At 40.4% G+C, this 15,527-nt stretch overlaps 1 protein-coding gene across 1 annotated transcript; it reads left to right on the forward strand.

Moving 5' to 3' along the window:
• Positions 1-712: 712 nt before the first annotated feature.
• Positions 713-8,483, forward strand: LOC306739993 (dematin-like; the record flags this gene model as incomplete). Its single annotated transcript, XM_079222095.1, has 14 exons — positions 713-724; positions 948-1,028; positions 1,134-1,250; positions 3,137-3,181; positions 3,272-3,545; positions 3,765-3,835; positions 4,308-4,434; positions 4,736-4,848; positions 5,616-5,721; positions 6,271-6,329; positions 6,414-6,467; positions 6,997-7,053; positions 7,417-7,497; positions 8,104-8,483. 14 exons carry the CDS (start codon positions 713-715, stop codon positions 8,215-8,217), a joined length of 1,311 nt encoding a protein of 436 aa, XP_079078221.1. The 3' UTR covers positions 8,218-8,483.
• Between the last annotated feature and the right edge of the window lie 7,044 nt (positions 8,484-15,527).

Genomic DNA, 15,527 nt, shown 5'->3' on the forward strand with positions numbered 1-15,527 from the left:
TGTGTGGTACGTTGTAGCTACAGTAAGCTAGCTGTGTGTATGGTACGTTGTAGCTACAGTAAGCTAGCTGTGTGTGGTACGTTGTAGCTACAGTAAGCTAGCTGTGTGTATGGTACGTTGTAGCTACAGTAAGCTAGCTGTGTGTGGTACGTTGTAGCTACAGTAAGCTAGCTGTGTGTGGTACGTTGTAGCTACAGTAAGCTAGCTGTGCTCAGGTTTCTGTTTCACTAAACTTTATCGGTCTGAGGCAAAGCTGACGTCTCAGAGCAGCTGTTTGTTTCACCTTTAATCAAATGTTAGACTTGTGATTTTCTCTTGAGCTGAAGCTCGGCTAGCAGTTTCCCCCCGCTTCCATTCGTTGTGCTAAGCTAGGCTAAACAAGATCCTGGACCGATCTCTGCACGGGACACATTGAAATATATAAAATATATATGAATAATATGTTAAATCCTACACATGTTCACTAAATATACACTAAACACTTTAATTAACCAAAATGCAAGAATATAGAGTATTAAAGTAAAGTAAAAGTGTTTTGACAGAACCCAGTGAACGTAAACGGTTCTGGACCAGAGAGAGCTTCTGCAGCAGATTTCTGTTTCTAGTTTCTAGTTTCTTTTAAATAAAGATAATAGTACTGAGCCTGATATTGAACAGTATCTGTTAACCCTGTGTCATGTATGTCTCAGGAACGGACCAATCAGCAGCCAGGATGATGCCCAAGGTAAATAAACACTGTTCTGTCACATGGCACCCCTCTGGTCTCATTTTAACCTGTTTATTCAACCAGAAGGTTTCCAGTCAATTATTCTGTCTATTCTATAATGTATCTGTTTATTAATAATATTAATAAGTGTTTGTGTGTGTGTGTGTGTGTGTGTGTGTGTGTGTGTGTGTGTGTGTGTGTGTGTGTGTGTGTGTGTGTGTGTGTGTGTGTGTGAGAGCAGCAGCTGATTCAGACGTCTCCGGGCAGCGTGTTGTCACTGAGAGGGTCCAGCATCCCTGGATCCCCTGCTGCCGCCATCGTGGTGAGACACAAACACACAAACACACACACTCACACACACTCACACACACACACACGCACACACACTCTCTCTCACACACACACTGACTGAGCTCTGGTGTCTCAGGTCCGGGTGGAGGACTCGCTCATCGGCTACAAGGACCTGGCGGCGCTGCCGAGGGACAAAGCCATCCTCGACATCGAGAGACCCGACCTGATGGTCTACAGCTGCTGCCCCCTGGAGGTCACGACCCGCCACTGACTATACCTGTTCACTGACTATACCTGTTCACTGACTATACCTGTTCACTAACTATACCTGTTCACTGACTATACCTGTTCACTGACTATACCTGTTCACTGACTATACCTGTTCACTAACTATACCTGTTCACTGACTATACCTGTTCACTGACTATACCTGTTCACTAACTATACCTGTTCACTGACTATACCTGTTCACTGACTATACCTGTTCACTAACTATACCTGTTCACTGACTATACCTGTTCACTAACTATACCTGTTCACTAACTATACCTGTTCACTGACTATACCTGTTCACTAACTATACCTGTTCACTGACTATACCTGTTCACTAACTATACCTGTTCACTGACTATACCTGTTCACTAACTATACCTGTTCACTGACTATACCTGTTCACTGACTAAACCTGTTCACTGACTATACCTGTTCACTAACTATACCTGTTCACTGACTATACCTGTTCACTAACTATACCTGTTCACTGACTATACCTGTTCACTAACTATACCTGTTCACTGACTATACCTGTTCACTGACTATACCTGTTCACTAACTATACCTGTTCACTAACTATACCTGTTCACTGACTATACCTGTTCACTAACTGTTCACTGACTATACCTGTTCACTAACTATACCTGTTCACTAACTATACCTGTTCACTGACTATACCTGTTCACTAACTATACCTGTTCACTAACTATACCTGTTCACTGACTATACCTGTTCACTAACTGTTCACTGACTATACCTGTTCACTAACTATACCTGTTCACTAACTATACCTGTTCACTAACTATACCTGTTCACTGACTATACCTGTTCACTAACTATACCTGTTCACTAACTATACCTGTTCACTGACTATACCTGTTCACTAACTGTTCACTGACTATACCTGTTCACTAACTATACCTGTTCACTAACTATACCTGTTCACTAACTGTTCACTAACTATACCTATTCACTAACTATACCTATTCACTAACTATACCTATTCACTAACTAAACCTGTTCACTAACTGTTCACTAACTATACCTATTCACTAACTATACCTATTCACTAACTATACCTATTCACTAACTAAACCTGTTCACTAACTGTTCACTAACTATACCTGTTCACTAACTATACCTATTCACTAACTATACCTATTCACTAACTATACCTGTTCACTAACTGTTCACTAACTATACCTATTCACTAACTAAACCTGTTCACTAACTATACCTGTTCACTAACTGTTCACTAACTATACCTATTCACTAACTAAACCTGTTCACTAACTATACCTGTTCACTAACTGTTCACTGACTATACCTGTTCACTGACTATACCTGTTCACTAACTGTTCACTAACTATACCTATTCACTAACTAAACCTGTTCACTAACTATACCTGTTCACTAACTGTTCACTGACTATACCTGTTCACTAACTGTTCACTAACTATACCTATTCACTAACTAAACCTGTTCACTAACTAAACCTGGTCACTAACTATACTAGTTAGTTAGTCACTTAGTTAGTAAGTTAGTAAAATAGCTAGTACGTTAGTAAAATAGTTAGTTAGTCACTTCGTTAGTTAGTTAGTAAGTCAGTAAGTAGTAAATTAGTAAGTTTGTAAGTTAGTCATTTGTTAGTTATTTAGTTAGGTAGTTAGTTATTCAGTCACTTAGTTAGTTAGTCAGTAACTAGGAAGTTAGTCACTTAGTACGTTAGTAAAATAGTTAGTTAGCCACTTTGTTAGTTAGTTAGTCGCTGTTGTTGTTGGTCGAGCTGGATATATTTTTAACTAGCTAAACTACTTTTGTATGTTTGAGTGTTTTAAATCTATTTATCTGATCTTTCCTTCTCAGAGGTCCTTGTCTCCTCGGTCCTTATCTCCTCTTCCCTCCCCCGAGGTAAGACCCTCCCCCTCTCAGTACATCATCATATAGTGCCCCAACATTACAAACACCAGAAACATGAACTCTGCTCCTCTGCGTCTCCAGAAGGAGTCCAGGGATTGGCTGGAGAACCGTTCTCCTGCAGGTTCCTCGCCTGGTTCCAGCATCCAGACCAGCAGAACCCACACACCACACACACCACACACACCGACCAGTCCACACACACCACACACACCGACCAGTCCACACACACCACACACACCGACCAGTCCACACACACCACACACACCGACCAGTCCACACACACCACACACACCGACCAGTCCACACACACACTCCTCTGGGTCCAAGAGCTCCATGCATCACTTCCACAGACCTGGTACGACTTTTTATTTATGTTTCATTTCAGCTTCTTCTTTTCTTTTACTAGAATGATACTTGATGTATTTAATAAATATCTGATTTTATTGCAGGTGTAAAAGCTTCTGTGGTTATTTTTTAGCTTTATTTACACTGTAAAACAAAGTCACTGTTCTTAAATCACTCAAATGTGTCTTATCTTTATTATAAAGTGATGTATTTAATATTCTTTTGTCAGAAAACAGCTCTAACATCTACAAGAAGCCTCCCATCTACAGACAAGGTGCGTACAGTAGCAGAATACTACAAGTACCACACGGGAAATACTCCAAGTAAAGATATGTGATCATTGTTATTATTATTATTTTGGTGATGGGAGGCGGGCTAGTTGATTCCTACTGCTTTCCGTCTTTATGCTAACCTCACTCTTTTTATTATAAATGTATACACGTAATTCTTCATTAATACAGTTCAGGATCTGACATTATTTTAATTTGTATTATTGTCATTATTATTTATTATTAGTACATTTTCAATTTGTATTATTATTTTGAATTAATAGTACCAATACATTTTATTATTATTATTATTATTATTATTATTATTATTATTATGTCTGTGATGGAGAAACAGCTTCTAGCGTATTAAAGTCATAATAGATCAGAATGTCGGTCAGCTGTAAACCACAAACATGATTTAATCAGCTTTGCTGTGTGTGTGTGTGTGTGTGTGTGTGTGTGTGTGTGTGTGTGTGTGTGTAGATGTGTGTGTGTCCTCTCAGGGGAAACACATTGAGGATCTGATCATCGAGTCCTCAAAGTTCCCGGCGGCTCGGCCTCCGGACCCGACGCTGCCCTCCAGGATCGAGACCGAGTCCTGGCCCTGCCCCCCGTCCCTGGCCGTGATTGGTACGACCCAGACCGACACACACACACACACACACACACACACACACACACACACACACACACACACACACACACACACACACACACGTATTAGAAAGAAAGGATTTTCACATCCTTGATTAGAAAATCCGGTCCAGATGTAAATGCAGACGAACAAGTTTTAATCAAACTGTTTTCCTTATCTTGTGTTTCCTTTCCTTTCCTCTCCCCCATGTTTCCTTTCCTCTCCCCATGTTTCCTTTCCTTTCCTCTCCCCATGTTTCCTTTCCTTATCTCTCCTTGTGTCCTCTCCTCCCTCTAGAGAAGGAGTGGAGGAAGAAGGATCAGAGAGAAGATGATGATGATGATGAAGATGGAGAGCTTAATGATGAACTGTGGGGATTGAGAGCGCTTCAGAAACAAGAGCTCAACAAGGTAGAGATCAGTGTTATAACAGGTTATAACATATATCTATATATATAGTATATAACAGGTTATAACATATCTATATATATAGTATATAACAGGTTATAACATATCTATATATAGTATATAACAGGTTGTAACATCTATATAAGTCTATAACAGGTTATAACAAATTTATATATAGTATACAACAGGTTATAACATATATCTATATACACAGTATATTACAGGTTATAACATATATCTATATACAGTATATAACAGGTTCTAACATATACCTATATATATAGCATATAACAGGTTATAACATATATCTATATACAGTATATAACAGGTTATAACATATCTATATATAGTATATAACAGGTTATAACATATATATAGTGTATAACACATTATAGCATATATATGAACATTACATAACACATTATAACATATATATGAACAGTGTATAACACATTAGAACATATATATGAACAGCATATAACACATTATAACATATATGAACAGTGTATAACACATTATAACATATATATGAACAGCATATAACACATTATAACATATATATGAACAGTGTATAACACATTATAACATATATATGAACAGTATATAACACATTATAACATATATATGAACAGTGTATAACACATTATAACATATATATGAACAGTATATAATACATTATAACATATATATGAACAGTATATAACACATTATGACATATATATGAACAGTATATAACACATTGTAACATATAATAACATTTCCCTCTTCAGATTCAGTCTAATTTGGGTAAGATGCTCCTGAAGGAGCAGCAGGATACGTGTGCAGCTCCTCTGAGGAGAAAGACTCGCTCTCTACCGGACCGCAGACAACACTCTGGTACGTTCCATCTGGGGTTTAAAGTATGAGTGAAGTACCCATCCTGTTATTAATGATGTATAAATACCTGGAGGTTATGATGTATAAATACCTGTAGCTCTTTGTATCTGCTTCCTGTGTAGTAGTTTCATATTTAATGTTCATGCAGCGTTCATATACACTGGTCCAACTTGTCCAAAGGTTTGTTTTAATAATCTTAGTCTGAATAGTCATTAGTAGCAAACTAAGTACATTTACCCACATAAGTATCATTTTGAGGTACTTGTACCTCCATGGAGTGGTTTCCGTTCTCTGCTATGTTGTACTTGTACTCCACCTGGTGGTCAGGGTGAGACTGCAGGCGACATCATGTGACTTAATTTTTACATCACAAGTAAATGACATAAATCACAATGAACATAATGATTTATTTTTTTAATTAGTACTCTACTTGTGGTACTTTACTTGTGGTTTAAGTACTTTTACTTGCGGTACTTTACTTGTGGTATAAGTACTTTGCCCTCTGGCTCGTCCCCGTTGAACTCTTTTAACCGACCTCCTCCTCTCCAGGGTCCGGCGCCTCCAGGTCGGTGTATTTCCCAGCATCCTCTAGGAGCGGCCTGTCCAGGGTGAGTCCTGCGGAAACTCTGTCGTCCAATCACAGCGCAGCGTTGCTGAAGACGCTGACCGGCGTGTTTCTGTTTGTTTCCCAGCTTCAGTCGGCAGAGTTCAGCTCCTTTGAGAAAACTCCGGCAGGTCGGTCACATGTCACACATTGTTTCTTCTTCTGGTGTTCCATCTCGTGAAATCATTCCAATTCATACATTTGTAGCGGTTACAACCTTCTCCACTCGTGAAAATAAAGTGAAGTCGACTTACAACTTGTATTTAATCAGAGAAAAGCAACTAAATAGATGTACAGTTTAAGACCGTATGTAAGTCCGTATTTAGCAGAGGAACTGACCTGAGATCTGCTTTTAAATGTGAGAACATTCAGACTGAAATGTTCATTATTTATATCATTAAACTTTCAGTTGAACACAATGATTTTTTGGATTAAAGCCTCCGTGTGCTCCTCCAATGATTTGCTCCTGGTCTCGTTTCATTGGCTCCATATTGAGCCTCATGTACTTATACATCATATATGACAACAATAACATGTTCTTACTTCTCTCTCTCCCTTCCTGCAGATCTTCAGGTACAGTTTGATTCATTCATGTTCAGATGTTCTCTATAGTCATGAATAAGTGATAACAATAACAATAACAATACATTCATAACATCTGTGTGTGGCAGAACGGAGACTCCAGGATGGACCGAGGAAACTCTCTCCCCAGCATGTTGGAACAAAAGGTGAACGAGTCAGAAACAATAAATACAGTATTATTGTATATAATAATGTACTTTATGTCCCAGTGATCCATGGAGATAGTTGGAGATATTTTTATTGAAATCATAATCTCATTCACCTTTAAGAGATTTATGTGAAGTACTGTCCCTTTAATTGTAGAGAAAAAGTCACTAATGTGACGCCATCTTTTTATGCTTCATGCTACATGAAACTGAAACTGCATTGATCGGTGGATTGATTGATTATTTACTGACTGGTTTATACTTGATGGTTGACTGAGTTGTTGATTGATAAATGTGTTCAATGGTTTATGGATTGATTGATTTGTTGGTTTGATTGATTTGTTGGTTGATTGATCTCTGTAGATCTGCCCCTATGATGTGCTGGTGGTGACCCACAGAGGGCGGAGCAAGCTCCCCCCCGGCGTGGACCGAACCAGGCTGGAGGTAAAACCATGGTTTGTTGTTGGTTTAAACCGGAAAACGTGTTCTCAGAAAGAACTACAACTATAGAACGTATTCTCAGAAAGAACTACAACTATAGAACGTGCTCTCAGAAAGAACTACAACTGTATAATGAATTCTCAGAAAGAACTACAACTATAGAACGTGTTCTCAGAAAGAACTACAACTATATTCTCAGAAAAAACTAGAACCATAGAACGAGTTCTCAGAAAGAACTACAACTATAGAACGTGTTCTAGAGAACTGTCCACCCAAACTCAGAGTCTCAACGCCTCCGTGACGTCAGACCACAGCTTCATCCAAAGGAGCCATAGGAAGTCTGGTTAGTGAAACACGTCCAACTAGCTCAAAGCTAACAAGCTAGCTAAGGCTAACAAGCTAGGCTAAAGCTAGCTATATTAGCTGCTAGCTCAACCTCCTCCCTAGAATATGGACTTTAAGAGCTATGAGATTAAATAACAGATTGATAATCCATGAGTATTTTAATCCTCTCGATTGGATTACATATATCTCTCTCTCCCTCTCTCTCTCTCTCTCTCTCTCTCTCTCTCTCCCCCCCCCCCTCCCCCCCCCGCCCTCCCCTCCCAGCACCACCTCTCTCAGGATGAGTTCTTCAGTGTTTTCGGGATGTCCATCGAGGAGTTCGACAGCCTCTCTCTCTGGAAGAGGAACGACCTGAAGAAGAGATTCTGTCTCTTCTGACGTCGCTGGAACCGCATCTCCCACAATCCCCCTCTGCTCTTCTGGGATCACTGACGGACTCGTTATAATCAGCACCGCCATCGTCACCGTCAGACGCCACGTTTGAGTCACAGATTCTCGCTTTACACACAAACCCACCTGAGAGAGTCCAGAGAGTCCACCTCCAGAGAGACAACCTGAGAGAGTCCACCTGAGAGAGTCCACCTCCAGAGAGACCACCTCCAGAGAGTCCACCTGAGAGAGTCCAGAAAGTCCACCTGAGAGAGTCCACCTGAGAGAGTCCACCTCCAGAGAGACCACCTCCAGAGAGTCAACCTGAGAGAGTGCAGAGAGTCCACCTGAGAGAGTCCACCTGAGAGAGTCCACCTCCAGAGAGACCACCTCCAGAGAGTCAACCTGAGAGAGTCCAGAGAGTCCACCTCCAGAGAGACCACCTGAGAGAGTCCACCTGAGAGAGACCACCTGAGAGAGTCCACCTGAGAGAGTCCAGAGAGTCCACCTGAGAGAGACCACCTGAGAGAGTCCACCTGAGAGAGTCCAGAGAGTCCACCTGAGAGAGTCCACCTGAGAGAGTCCACCTGAGAGAGTCCAGAGAGTCCACCTCCAGAGAGACCACCTGAGAGAGTCCACCTGAGAGAGACCACCTGAGAGAGTCCACCTGAGAGAGTCCAGAGAGTCCACCTGAGAGAGACCACCTGAGAGAGTCCACCTGAGAGAGTCCAGAGAGTCCACCTGAGAGAGTCCAGAGAGTCCACCTGAGAGAGTCCAGAGAGTCCACCTCCAGAGAGACCACCTGAGAGAGACCACCTGAGAGAGTCCACCTGAGAGAGTCCAGAGAGTCCACCTCCAGAGAGACCACCTGAGAGAGACCACCTGAGAGAGTCCACCTGAGAGAGTCCAGAGAGTCCACCTGAGAGAGACCACCTGAGAGAGTCCACCTGAGAGAGTCCAGAGAGTCCACCTGAGAGAGACCACCTGAGAGAGACCACCTGAGAGAGTCCAGAGAGTCCACCTGCAGGTGTCTCTGGCCTCTGGAAGTGAACAAAGCCCCTGAGAAACTCAGGGGGTCTGGACAGAATGTGGACGAAGTTCATTTGAGTTGAGAGTCGCTGAATCAGTAGATTTGTCCATGCAGATGTTTTTTAGTTGATTTGAAGCTTGATCAACTTTGACACGTAAAGTTGCTCTGAAGACAAAAGAAAACAAGAAAGTTTACAAGAAAGTTACAGAACATCTCATTTGTTTTTTGTTAACTTTCAAAATGGCGACGATGGTTTCTTCTTTTGCTTGAGCTCTCAAGTTGCAGTGTGTTTTGAGCTCTTTCAGCCTCCATAGACCCAGAAAGTTACCACGGCACTAACTAGTTAACAAGTTACTAGCTAGTTAACATGTTACTAGCTAGTTAACAAGTTAGTAGCTAGTTAGCATGGTACCAACTAGTTAGCATGGTGGCAACTAGTTAGCACAGTACTAACTAGTGAACAAGTTACTAACTAGTTGACAAGTTACCAGCTAGTTAACAAGTTACCAAATAGTTAGCACAGTACTAACTAGTTAACAAGTTACTAGCTAGTTCATAAGTTAGTCGCTAGTTAGCAAGTTACCAACTAGTTAGCATGTTACCAACTAGTTAGCATTTTGCCAACTAGTTAGCACAGTACTAACTAGTGAACAAGTTACTAACTAGTTGACAAGTTACCAGCTAGTTAACAAGTTGCCAACTAGTTAGCACAGTACTAACTAGTTAACAAGTTACTAGCTAGTTGACAAGTTAGTAGCTATTTAACAAGATCCACACACACACACACACACACAGATACACACACACAGATACACACACACACACACTGACATAGCCCATATGTAGAAGAACAACAATAACATCAGATTGAGTCGTAGACTTTATATTAAGCTGTTTTATGAATATAATTATTTATAATTATTTATAATAACACAGAGAATCCACATGTTTGTTATGAAAATATAAATGAAAAATGTTAAAATAAAAAAAGAGTGAGAAAAGAAGAGAAGATGGAGGACGAGAAATAAAAGAACGAAACGACTTCGTCACATTTACAACTATATCATAATAATAATAACAATAATGATAATAATAATAATGTCATCGGATCTTTCAGTTCGGTGGATTGGGTTTTTATAAACTCAGATCAGAAGCTCGTTACGCAATTTATTGTGTTTATTTGTCCCACAATAACTTTACACAATAACTTTAAATACAGAACTATTGAATGAAAACATCAGCAGGAGTTCATCTGATGAGTTATTTGATCACTTTAAATAATAATAGTAATAATTGTGATGATGATGATAACAATAATACATAATAATGACAACAACAATAATAATAATACATAATAATAATAATAATAATAATAATAATAATAATAATAATAATAATAAAGAAATAAAGTATTCCTAATAACTGCTTATCATTGTTTTTGTACACGATGAGCCGAGGTGGAAGAAGTATTCAGATGCCGTACTACTACTAATACTACTTCAGTTATAGAAGTAATACCACAGTGTAGAAATACTCAAGCAAAACACTCCTATAAGTCAAAGTACAAAAGTATTATCATCTAAATATACTTATGGTACCAAAAGATTGTTTTTTATTCTTTATCATACATGATCTTTTAATAGTAGATTATATTTTGTATTAATCTTCTGTAAAGATAAATATAAGGCAGCAAAAGGTACAACATTTACCTCTGAGATGGAAGTACAAGTACAAAAAGCAGAGTACAATTACCTTAAAACAGTACTAAAGTAAATTAGTGACTTTCCACCACTACAAAGGGTTTATCCGTCATATTAATGTTGTAATCCATACATAAACATATAAATATATATAATATAGCGTAGTCATTTCAGTCCCTCAGTCTGCTCTCAGGTGTTGACAGTTATGCTTTTATTTTGAAGGTGAAATGAGACTCTGCAGCACCTTTAAAAACTCAGCACGTCAGACCCGTGTGGCGTTCAAGGACCGCTCGGCAGAGTCGTTCAGAAGGACTTCGCACTCGCGCGCACGCCAAAAATCACTCACCGCCATGCTTGCCTCGCCGCTTCCTGTCTGTTAACAAAATTAAAGAAACTGGCTGAAGATTCGTGTGATTGAAGCGTTGACGATTTCCTTTCATTCTCTCTTTATTTCACAGGAAGAGGATGAACGCTTTGTTCTGATTGGCTGTGTTGTGTTAGAAACAGGAAGTGGGTGTTAACGCTTTGTTCTGATTGGCTGTGTGAGAAACAGGAAGTGGGTGTTGACGCTTTGTTCTGATTGGTTGTGTGGGAAGCAGGAAGTGGGTTGCTGTGACGAACGCCATGACGACACAAAGATTGTTCCATTGTTTCGTTTCTTCTTTGGTACATTTTAAAGTGCGGTTTTTATTTCTTCTCTTTTTTTATTGAATTGTTTCAACACGCAGAGCGACTTTGGGGGTTGAAGGTCAGATATTATGCATGATGTCATGATGATGATGTCATTCTATTGAACCTTTCATTAAATAGATTCGTACAACGACACTGCCAGGTAGAAGAACTCATCGACAGGTTTTACTCTGAGGTCAGACTGAGGTCAGACTGAGGTCAGAATGAGGTCAGAATGACCCTCTCTGAAGCCGCCCTGCTGCTGTACATACTGAACCACTGGATCACAATATGATTATTGTTATTGTTGTTTTCATGTTTTCATTGTTGTTTTCTTTTCTGGATGAGGTGATGATGTAACAGATGAATGGTGACGTGGATGACTAATAAAGTTCAATAAAGAGCATTTCTCTTTGCCGTGTTTATCTCATGATGAATTACAGAGCGCACTGGTTTCATTCATAAAAAACACAGTAGTGATTTTAGCTAAATGCTAACGATAGCATGCTAACATGCTGACGTTCACTGTCTTGGTGTAGCGTGTTAGCTGCTAACGGCTATAAAACTCACCTGTTTAAATTAAATGAAGGCGGAAGCTAGCCCATTTTAATATATATATTATATATATTCATATATAAATATATATATAATATATATACACATAAATATGTACATATATATAAATGATATATAGATAAATATATATATTTATATATATGAATATACATATATAGAAATAAATATATGAATAAATATATATGTAAAAATATGTATTCAGTTATTTAACAGCTCTCTAGGAAGCAGTGTTCCAGTGGATGTGTCTGGGGCTTTTATTGTGAAGGTAAAAAACGGAAAAGAGGAAAAGAGGAGAATTGTGCTGAGAGTGTGTGTCAATAAATAAATTGGTTGCCGTCTTGTGCAGACTACGGAGCGCGTGTTATTATTTTTTTATATTATAAAGTATAGCTGCAGTAACGTTAGCTCTCAAATGCATATAATCCACTTCTCTCATAAAAAAATATATTCCTCAAATCTTCTCAAATCTGTTTTGAAATGTCTCTTATGTTCTATAATTATTCTCTCTATTTCATCGCCATTGTAAGGTGTCTTAATAGCGCTTATTAAAATAAATAAATACATGTATGACTATTAAAAAGCCGTTGTGACCACAGAGTACATAAGAAAGGGCTTCAGGCTGATTAATGTGCTAACAGCCAATCAGCAGCGAGAACAAGCTCCTCCTCCAGTTATCTTCCTCCTCTCAGAGTGAGGGGCGTGTTCCTCTCTCTCCTCCCACAGCGGGGACGAAACCAGTTCACCCAGACCAGAGCCTTCACCCAGAGGACGAAACCAGTTCACCCAGACCAGAGCCTTCACCCAGAGGACGAAACCAGTTCACCCAGACCAGAGCCTTCACCCAGAGGACGAAACCAGCTCACCCAGACCAGAGCCTTCACCCAGAGGACGAAACCAGTTCACCCAGACCAGAGCCTTCACCCAGAGGACGAAACCAGTTCACCCAGACCAGAGCCTTCACCCACAGGACGAAACCAGTTCACCCAGACCAGAGCCTTCCCTGAGGACTTGTGGTCTCGTTGGGGGTCTGGACTCGTGAGACATGAGACGGACCATCAGCAGCTCCTGAGACAGACATGGACAAACAGAAAGGTACGTGTTTGATTATTATTTATTACATAACTTGTCAGCGATGACAAAAAATCTGAATCAGTCAAAAGGTTTGGCATCTTCATCACACTGGTGGTATGTAAACTACCATCATCATCATCATCATCATCATCATCATCATCATCATCATCATCATCATCATCATCATCACTTCCTCCTCAGGGACTCACACAGTTTAGTCTTTTCCTCCGTCACAAACACTCTGACTGCTGCTCGTTTAGTTTTATGAATTCAGATTATTCAACTTGGTCAGATTTATTTAAATCACTAATAAAAAAACAATAAAACAGGAGGTCTGTGTAGAGAGAGAGAGAGTGTGTGTGTGTGTGTGTGTGTGTGTGTGTGTGTGTGTGTGTGTGTGTGTGTGTGTGTGTGTGTGTGTGTCCCGGAGCATCAAAGCCAGAGACAGGAAGTGATGCTGATGGTCAGATAAACAGCGTTCAGGAACACAAACTCTTCATTTCTCAGTTTCTGTTGAAACATCTTCTGCTGTTCTTGATGTTGCTCTTGATGATGATGATGATGTTCGTGAGTTGTCGTTGTTTATGTTATTGACGTGCCGTGGGCGTGTGCGCTATGTGCAGCTCGGTGTTTAAAACAGCAGCCGGCTGATAAGCAGATCTGTGGCTCCTTAAAGTCAGCAGAGCCGAGCTAATCAGGAACGTTTAACCCCGGCTCCCACTCCTCCAGAGGGGGCGGGGCCTCACGCTGTCCGTCTGAATGGGGCTCCTTCTGTTCCTCTGCATGTTCTGCATGTTCTACTCCTTCTCACCATGATGCAGACGGTTCTGAGGTCAGTTCTGCCAGGCCTCTCAGGGTCATTCACTATAGCTTGGTTTCCAACAGGAAACAACAGAAATCCTGTTGAGATTCTTCATCCAGTAACTGCTCACGTTCTCCTTGGTTCCAACAGGGTCTGACTGAATCATAAAATAGAATAATATAGGTTTGGAATACATTTAAACATCTTCTTTTTTAAGGCCGTGTAAGGAGGGCCCGTTTTAGAACCCTGAGGTTTCCCTCTCAGTTTGCTTTCGATTACAATTTATAGAGACAATGACGGATGTTAAAACCCCATTCGTTCAGTTTTTCCCTGTGACCTACCTATTTCATTGAGCCGCGGTGATCCACCGAATTGTTTCCTCTAATAGGAAAGGAAGATGAACTGTTTTACACACAGTGCAACCCAAACGATTACTTACATTTGTCTGGATCTGGAAACGAGGCAGGATCGTGCTGGATTGTGTTCCCTGGTCAACGGCCTCGGCCCGGTGTAACCTTCTTTGTTTCGAACCTGGAAGTTATCTTATTCCATTAAACAGGAGTCCCCGTTGAGTACAGTTCTACACTCTTATTTTATATAAGTATACATTTTATTTCAACAAGAGTTATTATACACACAGTACCATAACTGAGTCTTTTTCTTTACTTGGAGATTTTCCCCTCAGTAGCTAAGAGTCAGTTCACCAGTATCATATGTTCAAAAAGCTACAAGAGTAGAAAGTTTCCATTTGTAATTCATCAACCGCTTCTTTTTTGTCTTCGAGGCAATTGAGGTCCTTTAGGTGGTTCTAGTTGTGCTATAGGTGGTTCTTGCGGTCCTTTGGGAGGTTCTAGTCATGCTGTGGGGTGTTCTTGAGGTCCTTTAGGTGGTTCTAGTCATGCTGTGGGGTGTTCTTGAGGTCCTTTAGGTGGTTCTAGTCATGCTGTGGGGTGTTCTTGAGGTCCTTTAGGTGGTTCTAGTCATGCTGTGGGGTGTTCTTGAGTTCCTTTAGGTGGTTCTAGTCATGCTGTGGGGTGTTCTTGAGGTCCTTTAGGTGGTTCTAGTCATGCTGTGGGGTGTTCTTGAGGTCCTTTAGGTGGTTCTAGTCATGCTGTGGGGTGTTCTTGAGGTCTTTCAGGACGCAGGATGTCCTAGAAGTCCTATAGGAGGTTCTAATGGGTCATTTGGGTTGTTCTAGTCTGGCTGTAGTTGAGTTGGTCCTTGAGAAGGTTCTACAGGTTCTGCAGGTGTAAACAGATAAAGCACAGGTGTCTTTAAGGCCAAATCAATGAAAACTTCCCTCCTGACGGAGAACCTGCTGTAAAAGTCACCTTCATGTTTCTCTACGGACTCTTTTCATTGGTTCCCAGTCATCGTACAGTGACCTTCATCTTTAACGGTCGTTATTCTGTGTTCAACATTAGCAGCTGAATAAAGACTATGTGTGTGTGACATCATCAGTGTGTACATC

Source organism: Taurulus bubalis (genome assembly GCF_910589615.1).
Source record: "Taurulus bubalis genome assembly, chromosome: 8".
Lineage (NCBI taxonomy): Eukaryota > Metazoa > Chordata > Actinopteri > Perciformes > Cottidae > Taurulus > Taurulus bubalis.